Source organism: Emydura macquarii, unplaced genomic scaffold (genome assembly GCF_026122565.2).
Source record: "Emydura macquarii macquarii isolate MOO-44397 ecotype Brisbane River unplaced genomic scaffold, CSIRO-AGI_Emac_v2 contig_499, whole genome shotgun sequence".
NCBI lineage: Eukaryota > Metazoa > Chordata > Testudines > Chelidae > Emydura > Emydura macquarii.
In genome coordinates this window covers 15072456-15084577 of record NW_027130636.1, presented here as the reverse complement: position 1 = coordinate 15084577, position 12122 = coordinate 15072456, and the positions used below count along the sequence as shown (strand labels likewise).

The 12122-nt window shown below is 38.2% G+C and overlaps 1 protein-coding gene across 4 annotated transcripts in view; it reads left to right on the top strand.

Moving 5' to 3' along the window:
* AP1S3 (adaptor related protein complex 1 subunit sigma 3) overlaps positions 1 to 11329 on the top strand; it is a 43285-nt gene extending 31956 nt beyond the window's left edge. For all 4 annotated transcript variants that reach the window (XM_067538977.1, XM_067538981.1, XM_067538979.1 and 1 more), the window contains 4 exons: positions 2329 to 2507; positions 3859 to 3967; positions 4879 to 5016; positions 6302 to 11329. In XM_067538977.1, coding sequence (XP_067395078.1) covers positions 2329 to 2507; positions 3859 to 3967; positions 4879 to 5016; positions 6302 to 6337 — 462 coding nt within the window. In that variant the 3' untranslated portion in view covers positions 6338 to 11329. The remainder of the gene's footprint in view (positions 1 to 2328; positions 2508 to 3858; positions 3968 to 4878; positions 5017 to 6301) is intronic.
* The last annotated feature ends 793 nt before the right edge of the window (positions 11330 to 12122 follow it).

Sequence of the window (12122 nt, the reverse complement as noted above, 5' to 3'; positions counted from 1 at the left end):
TTCATGAATATTTGTGAAGCACCCAGATATAGTGATGACTGCCATAGAAAACCCGTAGGGAAATGAATAATTCTGTCTTTCTAGCAGTGTTTGAATTGTGTACAGTAAATAAGGCATGGGCCACACATTGAACAATAAAGAGAAAACAAAATATTGATTAGTTGCTTATTTAAGAGCACTGTCCCATTCAGTGCACTGAATGAAATAGGGATCCTGTAGAAAAAATACTGTGATTATGTAACTAAAGTCTGTATCAATGCATGTGTTCAAGTGGGCTGAAGCCAGAATGAAGACTACCTGTGTTTTCTTACATTTCCTAATTTTTGAGTGTTTGACTTTGCAATCTTAATGTACTTTTAATGTAGTTTTTGACTGTATTATGATATTAGACACACTGTATGACAATTTTAACTGCCAGATTGCAAGCATGTCTAGTGCTCATATGTACAGTGAAAAAGTTAAAGATCTGGGAACTATGGCTCAGGTTTTTTTCATATGCTGAACACCTTCAACTGCTACTGAAATCAACATGAAATAGGAGTTGAAAGCATTCAGCTCCTTGGATTATCATCCTCAAATACAGAAAATCCATAAAATCATAGAAATGTAAAGGACTGGAAGGGACCTCAAAAAAGTCATCAAGTCCAGCCTCCTGTGCTGATATGAAGGCAGGACCAAGTATATCTAGACTACCCCTGACAGGTTCAACCTGTTCTTGAAAAGTCTCCTATGTGTGGCTTTGAGGGTCTATCCACATAGAACTTCTTGTAGAATTGCCCAAGATCACACAGGAAGTCTGTGACAGATCTCCCAGTCCAGCAGCCTTAGCCACAAGATCATCCTTCCTCTCAGAATTTCATTCCAAAGCCTCTTAACTGCCAGAAGCTGGGAGTGGATGACGGGATAGATCACTTGATAATTGCCCTGTTCATTCCCTCTGAGGTGTGTGGCATTGGCCACTAATGGAAGACAGGGTACTGAGCTAGATGAACAACTGGTTTGTCCCAATATGGCCATTCTTATGTTTTTATTTACTGATCCTCAAGGTCCTGTTGTATTAATTTAGATGGAATAAATGGGCCAAAGGTTTTTAACATACCCAGTCACTGTCTAGCATTAAACAGGGTTTGGTATACAGAGACTCAGCCTGCTTAGTACCATGACAAACACACCATTACAAATCCTTTTAACTTTTTATTAAAGATAAAGAAAAGACGGAAAACCAGTTAAAGCATTTGAAATGTAAAATATTAAATAAGGCTGTCATTGTAATAACATCCTTTTCCCTTTAGCAGGAGAGTTTCAGAAGGAATAACCCCCCTTGCTTGTCAGTCAAATGGTAATAAGTGATCCTTTTGGGGAAAAGGGAAGTTGTTGCTGCTGCTGCTGTTAAAATTCAATCCCGTTTCATCCCCGGTGGTGGTTGGCATTCAGCTGGAGCTGGCAAGGGTGGTGGTGATATCTGAATCCCAGTGTGGTCAGGACATCATTCAGGATCTGGATGACAAAGGCCTGGGGTTCCAGGAGATGATGGGGGTGGCAGCCATGATGGTGAAGCTTCCTCCAATAGCCTCCATCTGTTCTCCCCCATTTCCCTCCCAAGTCTATTTCTTTAAGCACCCAAAAAGAGAATAATGGGTTGAATAACACAACCCCTCATTATTTTGTCCACCAATTAGGCTTAATATTCGACAACCCAATTTTGGTTCATTAATTTCCAGACCCATATTTTCTAGTCTATCAAGCATGATCTTAACACAGTCCTTGAGTTATATCAGTAGACCTTTTTGTTTAGATTAATTTAGTCTCCCTTTCATACCTTTTCCCATCAACACTTGTTATAGATTATTGTGACATGTTATGAACTTTTATGTACTTTTTACAGTTGAGCTCACAATTAGGGTAAATTTGTAAGCCCAATCATCAGAACAGCTTTTCCCTGTAATTAGGAGAGGGGTGGGTCTGTACTAGTGCCTTGGCACATCTGAAATATTCTGATATAGCCAGGTATGTTTCATTGTAGTTATATAATTGGTAAACTTTCAGCGTTACTCAGATTAGTCTCTAAAATCTCTGGATAAAATAAAAATCATGCACTTGATTGCACCTTTATTTCTTTTATATGCTTAAATGAGGAATGTGTTTTACAAGGGAAGACTTTAAATGTGTGCATTAATGGTGAAATTCATAGGAGTTTATGTACCATTATATCGGCCCTGTGCACAGGGACGAGTTTTTCTTTGTCAGTTGCCATGTTCCTTAATAATAAAGTAAAAGAATAGCAGTTGCACATGACCTGGTGTTAACATGTTGCTTTGTTTACTGTAGATACGCTTTATACTGCTGTTCAGCCGACAAGGGAAATTAAGACTTCAGAAGTGGTACACAACGTTACCTGACAAAGAGAGGAAAAAGATCACACGGGAAATTGTTCAGATTATTCTGGCTCGCAATCAAAAGATGAGCAGTTTTGTCGACTGGAAAGACCTAAAGCTTGTTTACAAAAGGTGTGAGTAGTTTGATAAGAATAAGGATGTAGATGTAGAGAGCGCGAGAGAGCGCAAAAAAAAAACCAAACAAAATCAGCCTGCCTTTCTCCGTTCCATAAATTGACATGGTGAATTGTCATTTGAAAAATACCTGTATTCCTTACCACTGAAGAAAAATGGGAGTAAGAATTGATTGACAGTTTAAATTATAGGATATGCTACGCCTAGGTAATTTAAAGGTATCATGCTGAAAAGCATGTTATGTTTTGTCTGTCTATTGTAAAGTTACACACACTGTATTGAGCCTTCTGACAAATCTTATCTTTGCAGTATTTACTATTCTGGAACTTGTCCCTTCCCTAGGTATACAAGTCTCTGTGATGATAAGTTACCACTCCCTTTATAGTTACAGGAGAGAAATAAAGGCCTTAAGGCAGCAGCCCACCCTTATTCAGCAAAGTACAAAAATGAAGCATGTTCTTAAGTGCTTTGTTGAAAAGGGATAGATTGACACAGGTTTAGATGCTTTGCTAAAATGGAGCTTCAGCCACTACCCAAGGAAGAAGGCTCAGGTGGATCTTCTTTCTCTTCTCCTTCCCCCCCCCCCCCCCCCCCAGCAATCATACTGGATTAACTAGACATAAAATCTGCTACAAATCAGTAGAAAGAATTGAGCAGCACAAGTATTTACATGTAATCTATTTTTTAAGTACTCATAAATTAGCATATTAACCATTTGGTAGCCTGGATAGTGGCCCACATTTTGTTCTTTCTACCCTTCTGTTTTTGAAGCACAAATTATTCTATAATCTAAAACAATACACCCTACAACAGGGGCTACTGCAGCATTTGGGGAGATTTTTATCCCATACCAGTTGGTATTTTTAAGTGTAGTCCTAAAGCTTAAATATTGAGGAGGTATTCAATAAATCTGCCCAGCTTTTTTACAAAAAAATAATTATTTTAATTATTTTTAAAGTAAAAGGTGCTGAGAGAGGGAAATCAACTCAACTGTTAGGCTACAGCTATAGGAGAGAGTTTACAGTGGTAACCATTCTAAACCAATAGGAGAGAGCTTTCCTGTCAGCTTAACTACTTCAGCCGTGCAAGGGTAGTAGCTATGTTGGCAGGAGAAGCTCTCCTGCCAACATAGCACTGTCTACACGTTAGGTCGGTGTAAGTTACGTCATTTGGGGGTGGCTTTTTCACACCCCTGAGTGACATAAGTTATATTGCAGTAAGTGTTAATGTAGACATAGCCTTACTGTAGAGAACAGACTTGCATAGGTAGGGAAATGAACCAAACTATTTCTGTGATCGAGTTATTTCTTCAGGGTTTACCAACACTCACCCATTTTCATTTTTGTAGGTATGCTAGTTTATATTTTTGCTGTGCAATAGAAGACCAGGATAATGAGCTCCTGACGCTAGAGATTGTTCATCGTTATGTAGAACTACTGGACAGGTATTTTGGAAATGTAAGTTTCCTTTTCTTCCTTAAGTTAGTTGTGATATTTTTTGCACTTTAGGAATTTGTCACAAAGGCAGGCATGAAAATCTGTGTAGCTGCTCTTACTCCCTCCTTCCCTCTGCCTTTCTTGCACCATGTCCACATATCCAGCATGAGGTGTATCAGCACGATATAACCATAAAATAGTGCCGAGACTATTATAGGGAGCTAACGTCCCATTGTATGCCCATCCCCAAAGAGAAGACAAGCATGACATTTTACAAGCCACATCTCTTCTCAGGGGAAACGTTGTCTGGAAAGTTTGGGAAAAAAACAGAAAAAATTTTAAAGTTTTGGTGTTTTTTCTTTTAAATTCTTCAAAAATGTCCAGATATTTTTTTTAGCTCATATCAAGTAACAGGAAACGCCACATGAGGGCATGAGATCAGCAGGGGGATTGGGGGCATAATGAGGGTGATATGGGACTGGGAGAGGATACAAGGGAGGCATTGCATGCTACTCACGTCTATGAACATTTTCTATCTTGTTCTCTTGAGCAGTTGATTTATCTGACTCCTCCCTAACATAAATCATTTTGCAGTGTTTTCCATTGTCTTTTTGGTTTTGATCTGTCAAAGACTATAAAGTATTTGGTGTAAAGTCTTACACCATGAAATTTCTTTTAATAAGTATTTATAACAAGGAGCATTTAAACAAATCTGTTTTTACTTAGTCTTTGTTCATGCAGAGAAGAATATGATTTCAACTAGCGCAGAAGTTATGATATCACCTAATATTCAGTATTTCTATTTCTCACTTTACTATCTGTCTGCCACAAGAGTGCATACATAGATTGCCAAACCTATTCAATCAGCTCTAGCAATGCTAATAAGTATAATGCTAAAACATTGTGCTTAAATATGTGTTTTGCTTCCTCAGGTGTGTGAGCTCGATATTATCTTTAATTTTGAAAAGGCTTATTTTATTCTTGATGAGTTTATAATGGGTGGAGAAATACAAGAAACCTCAAAGAAATCAGCAGTGAAAGCCATAGAAGATTCTGATATGTTACAAGAGGTAAGGCAGAGACAGACAGAGGAGGCACACACCTAACTGTTTTCTTTGTGTGACAGGAGTAGAAAACACAACGGAAACACCCTAATGTTCGATATTCCAACATGTCTGAAATTTAGTACTACAAGGTACAACCTTATAATTACAAAAGGTGGCAACATTTTATACCCTTAGTTTAACTCTCTGGCATCCTGTGAAACTGATACCAAGTTTTTTATATACTGTCACTGGCTACTTCACAAGTAAAATGGTGGTTAATCAGTCATGTCAGTTGTTAGATATTAGACACTGTATTAAGAATTTGTTTATATAATTTTTAAATGATATTTAACACCTCAAGGTGGATGGCCTGAATGATTTTTTTTAATGGTTTCACTAATAAATTGGAAGCACAGATGACCTATATGCTAATATCAAAATCAGCTGAAGTTAGTCCTGCTTTGAGCAGGGGGTTGGACTAGATGACCTCCTGAGGTCCCTTCCAACTCTAATATTCTATGATTCTATGATCAGCAAGTCTGTGCTGGCAACCTCCATTTTGTCCATAACTAAGCCATATAGTGGTTCCCAGGAGGAATAGGTGAGAGATTTCTGTTAAAAAACTTGCAGGAATGAGCTTCGTTTTTTTTAATGTTCTAAGTTACCTTAGTGAGCCAAGAATGGTAAGAACTGGCAAACGCTATGAATGATTCCATTTCAGGATGATCATTAGTGGGGAAGGAAATGAGAGGCTGGTAGAACTAGATAGGGAAACACTATGTGAATAGGCCCCTTTGCAGTTTTTTTTCCAGTCAGGCTGGTATTTGCACATGCTGATAGGATAACAGCCAGGAAAGGGTTAAGAGCTGCCTGCCTGTCCCATAACTCAGCATGGGTTTAAAGGTGGGGAGAGATGCAAGGGGAAAGGTCTCTCCTGCCTTCTTTGGTCAAAGGAAAAGCATTTTATGTGTTTGAAGAATAACTTCTGCCTGGAGCAAGAGCCTGAGGGAGGCATGGGTGAGGCACTGTTTTTTGTTTTTTCCCCGGGGCTAATGAGGGAGCCCACCAGCTTGCAGTAATGGCACATACAAAAGGCAACTATATCTGCAAGTTAGATGTTCAGTCTAACAGGATTTTAAAGTACTATTGTAGTTACGTAATTGATTAGAGTTTGTTCATAGGGCCTGGATCTGGAAATCAATCAAAAACTCGAACCCTGTTAATGATAACTGGCTCAGGTCCTAACTGTACTTTGTAGTATTTTACAGTCTGTAACACTTCACTTGTCCATTTGTTTTTGTTTTTGCAGACAATGGAGGAATACATGAACAAGCCTGCATTTTAACTTTAAAACCACCTGGAGGGACAGAGATGCTGCATACTACCTGTAAAATTCATTTGTTGAAATTGCTTTTCTATGTGCCAGATTTCTCTGAGAAATACCAAAAAACAATAACTAACGGGATTTGTATAGCGGTCAAAATGAAGGTCAGCTCCATTAGTGTATATTGTATTATCTGAGTTTCTTAAAACTGTTATTACGCTTAATCTAGCTACTATCCTTCTCCTAGACTAAATAACTGTTTTATACAATGGCTTTTAGCTATGTACTTTTACAGTTTTAAGAAAATATTTGCAAAAGATATTTATACTAGTTTTGGTCTATCACTGATCATAGTATACTTTTGTAACAGTATATTTTTTAATATAATGATGATTATAGTCTAATAATATTTTCTTAAAATCTGAGGGTTTTTTTGTCCTGGAGTCTGCTTTGAAGATGTGTTAACACTTAGAGCACTCAAAATGCATATGCTTCTCTTCAGCTCACTCTCTCCTGCTGTTTCCTAGTAGGAGTACGATCTATCTTCTACCACCTGCTCTTCCACTGAATAAAAGGAGAACTCATCCACCACCTAAGCACACCACCTCCACTTAATTCTAGAAGGCCATGTTCCTACTCTAAGCAGGACTCTATGATCTCCTAGCTCCTTTGTTTTTCTACATAGCTGTTAGAGCCCTTTCTGCTGTTATATTCTGATAACTTAATTCCATGTTTTTTCTCCTACCCAGCCTAACATTCTGATATAACCTTCCCACTTGTTAGACACTGAAATGAAGGGAGAGGCTGAATGATAGACCCCACTGGGAGGGCAGGTCTTGAGAAGGAGAGATTATTCCTAGGAACGAGGACTGTTGGAGTCTGGTGGAATTTACTCCTCCCTAGAGTTCCAATATACTATACCTTTCAGTGGCTGGAAATGGCTACTCCTGTCCACCATGTCCTCTGAAAACCAGCCAGTCCAAAATTGGCATACACAGAGATTAGCCTGTTTCTTAAAAATTGCAAGTGACCTAATGTTGGTAAGAATGGACACGATAATAAACCCCATTGTAATTTTACAGAATACACAGACATGGAAGAGACCAAGAATAACAAGTCAGAAATGAAAAGAATCAAACTTTTGGACCAACTTTATAATGTTTTGATAAAAATATTTTAGGAGAGAAGGGGAAATACCATGACTTCCCTACTAATGGTGTATTTTTTCCCTTTAGGATGACCTTGAGTGCTTTGACCTGTCTGTAGTTGACTGAACCTACTTCACTTGAGTGATTATTCCACTCTAATTGGCTTCAGAGTTAAAAGACCTTTACCTGTTAAGTTTTCTTTTCTTTATTTCATTCCATTATTCCTTGCTAGACCCTTTCCAAATCATGAAATCATGTTCAATATAATTTAGGAGAATTCTTTAATCTCAGTGTATTAGTCACCCACAAGGACAAGTTTGATTGCCCCAATAATGTTTGTTTTCCTTCACATCCAATCCTCTTGGGGCTGTGGCAAAAGCCATATTTCAGTTCCTTTTTCATTATTAAGCTGCTTGAATTCTTATTCTAAATATTTCACTGCTACCCCTTTCACAGTCTATTTGTATCTTACTGGTTTTCTAAATACTTTGACATATAGCACCAACTTAGTTAATTACCAGCCCACTTCTTTTCTCTCTATCTAATTTTTTATTCGAACTTGTGAGTAATCAATTGATAGTATCACACTGTTCACTTGTTCATTACTCTAGCCATCTGTTTTCTCCATATTGATGTCAATGGGATACTTCCAATACCATGGAAAAGTGAAAACACTGGAAGCTTTAAATAGTTCCAGAACAGTAATTTTAACATTCAGTTACATGAAATTGGGTGGCTGCATATTATTTCATCATGGTTTGAAATGCAGTAATTTAATAAACCAGTTCATAACATCTACAGATGATCTTTTAAAATACTGGCTATTCAGATTCATAAGTGACATTAACATTTAAATCGTTTTAGTCTGTGATCCTCTTACTTTGATTAGTACTTTTATTCCTCAAGCAATCTCAGTGAGATCAAATGGAGCATCTAAAGGACTAAGAAATTACTCCATGTGTGTAAGGGTATCAAAATCTGGCCCTCTGGTCTTTCTAACAAGGAACATAGGCTTCACCTATTATTTTACTTTATCCCCAGTGGCAATAATACATAAGAGACCTGGAGGGATGCTTAATGAAGAAGTATTAATCTAACTAGTCTTAGTCTGCAGAAGAGAAGAGTGAGGAGGAATTTGATAGCCTTTAACTATGTGAAAGGGGGTTCCAGGGAGGATGGACCTAGGCTGTTCTCAGTGATAGTAGATGACAGAACTAGGAGCAATGGTCTCAAGTTGCCATGAGAGAGGTCTAGGTTGGATATTAGGGGGAAAAAAATTCACTAGGAAGGTGGTGAAGCACTGGAATGGGTTACCTAGGGAGATGGTGGATCTCCATCCTTAAAGGTTTTTAAGGCCCAGCTGGGATGATTTAGCTGGGGTTGATCCTGCTTTGAGCAGAGGGTTGGACTAGATGACCTCCCGAGGTCCCTTCCAACTCTAATGTTCTATGATTCCATATTCTAACTAGTAGAGAGTTAGGTGCGTGTATAGCCCACATCAGCATAATATTAGTTAAGTAACCTGGCCCAAATTCTCTGCCATGTCCATTTTGGGGGACTGTAAGGAAGCTGGTTGTGGCTCCCTTACTGTTGGGTTGGATCTACCCTAGCCCTAGACCCTGCATAGATTAGCACTTCACGAGCTGTTGTGATTTATGCTAGCTGGCTGCAGATCACCAAGAGGCCACCTGAGGGTTGCTGAAGCACAGTTTGCTCCAGCCTCAGCCCCTTTCCACCCATAATGCCTTCTACTCAAGGGCTACAGAATAGGAACGACAGAGGCTGGCTATGCCAGCTCTTTGGCCTGCTTTGAATTCATCAGCAGATGGAAACCAGCTACTTTTCACTAATGTTGTGCTAGGAGTTGAGCCATATCCATATGGTGTGGCTAAGCAATGGTTAATGGAGAGACACATGTCTACAATTATCAGCATATGAAGCTTTCAAACAGTGAAGAGGAAGAGACCGCTTACAACTGGATGAAATGGGAACAAACTATTGTTCAGAAGGATTATGGCGCCTTACTGTACAGAAGGTGAAATAAATGTGTCAGTAAGTCAGATGACTTAATTTATATTGTTATATAATAACAACTCCCCTCCTTCCCCCCAAATACATTGTAGAATCACTTTTAGGCCCTATCCTGCAATGCTGTGTGGGTAGGTGTGTCTCTCTGCCTATACACAGAGCCCCTCTTCAAAGGGACTCTATGCAGATACAAGGGCTAGGCTGCACTCAATGCACTGCAGGGTTGGAGCCTTAATATCTCATATTATATTTGATCTTGGTTATTCTTAAAATAGCCAAGGTACAAAATTACAACTTTTAATGTTGCCTGATTTGACAGTATTGGTATTTAAATGATTAAATTACAATCTCTATATGTTCCATGCAATAGAAAAACATCTCATTTAAACTTTACTAAGCCTACAAGAGAGAATGTTTGGTGTCATTACTGACTGATTATCAGATAGATTTCAGGAAATAAGTAATACTAATGTTGCTTGTAATAACCAGCCTAAATATCAAGATAACTGCATTTTATCTTGGATTTTATCTAAACTCCCCTTGCTGAGGAGCTTAGAGCGCGCACAGCCTCATTTTCTCAAAATAACCATTCAACAAGGTTATGTTTTTGGCCTAGATTTCCTTCCCTGCTCTTACAGGCTGTGTTAACTGTAAGCTTTTCCATTTTCTTATTAGCATTCTCTGTCTGTGGATTCCTTCTGCAATCTTGTCACCTACCAGTGATAACAGGGCTGGTTCTCTGCTGTGCAGCTAATTGTGACTCATGGGTTGTGGCATCAGTGAGTGTATCAAGACAATTAACATTAGATATCAATAATGGAAATATGTCCATATTAAAACCTATGACAATTAAGTGAGATATTGGGGGCGGGGAAGTGCCCAAGTACTGCAAGACCTCTTGAAGTCTCATGGATGCTTAGTAGTTGTCACTGAATTTGTGGTTGGTGTTTTGTTCCTCAGTTTGTAGCTCATTTAAATATATTGACTGTTTACAAAAATCTGGGTGGGAATCACCTTGGTAGCTGCTTCCTACAAAGCAGGGTGTTTAAAAAAAGTCCTTACAAATGGAACTGTGCCCAAAAAAAAAAAAAAAAAAAAAGGCATGTGAGGCAAAATCTGATGTGTGTATGCTTTCAAAAAAGTAAGCAATCAGGAGGGCAGATACCTGATGTTTAGGCCCCATGTTGGCTTTTGAAATTGTTAGACAGACAGATTAGCATGAGTAACATTTTGCGATAAAAGGGCTTAGTTCATGGTTATTTATTTATTTTATTGTTCTTCTAACAGGAGATGTGTGGTTGAACGCTATCCTGCATAGAAGTAATACAACACAATAAGGATATCAGGGAGTGAGGAGAAATTATTTGTGGAAAGAGTAAAAGAGCTAAACACTGTAGCTGAGATTTTCTAAGGTGCCCTAAAGGATTTAGATGCATCATTCCCGTTGAAAATATTAAGACTGACCACAGTTCTTAAGGAGGAAAATCCCCTGCCCATACCTGTCAATAAAATTCTACTACTCTACAGCAAATGTGTTGAATATATATATATATATTTTTAAACACCGCTTCAGTTGGTAGGGGAGATTTGGGGGTTCTGCATGAACCGAGGGGTCAACCAACTGAGAACTCATTGCAGAGTTAAGGCCTGCCACAGAGTTGTGGGTTTTGTTTTCTAAGTGCTGCCAGAAATCTGTGACGTAGAACCAGGTAAAAAGCTTCTTTCTGGGGGAAAAAAATAATTCTGGCAAAATGGACCGCCTTTAGTGAGTTCAATAAAGTGCGTAGTTGTTGGCAAGATCACGCTATAAATAAAATCTAGTTATTGTATTATGTCACTTTTGATTGTTAAAGGAAATTTTTTATAAGGTCGAGATTGAAATATATCAATGAAAGTTTAGAGCAGCAATAAAGAGTGGCATCGCACAGAAGCTTGCTGTCATGGAAACCTAGTGGCTCAGAGAATGACTAAAGAGATCCAGGCTAAGAGAAATGATGTAGCTATTATTCAGCAAACCCTAAAATAGACTAACAATGTATATGATAATACAATGCAGTTATATTTATTCTAAATTCCACTGGCTCATCTATTAAAACAAAGAATACCCTCATACCAGGATGTTTTAATATACAAAAAACTAACGAAAGTTAGAAAACAAGAATTTCCCCCTAAATCATTTCTGTATTTGTCTGATCTGTTTATAAAAAAAAACATGTTCAAACACCTGGGACAGATCCTCAGTTTGTATCAATTGTTTCATTGAAGTCAACAGAACTATGACAATTTGCAGGAGCTTGGCCATCTGCCCCTTAGTACAGCTGACATTATAGCTGGCCATTTTAAGTACAGGACATGTCTTTCCAGTAAAAAGCTCCATTTCTGCTACTTGACCCTGAACATTTCAACCTGCATAAGTTCATAGTGAAAGCTTAGTTATACCTGTATCAGTCCACCAAGAGTTGTTTTCCTCTGATGCTGCATAAGGAATTTTATTAACTAAGTAATGCACCTTTAAAGTTACTCAATTAAAAATAAACCAAAACTACAAAATACCCCATAGTAATTATCTCTAATTTGTTACACCCTGTTGAGTGGAGTTGTCTGATATATGGACTAAAAGCTGCTAATTG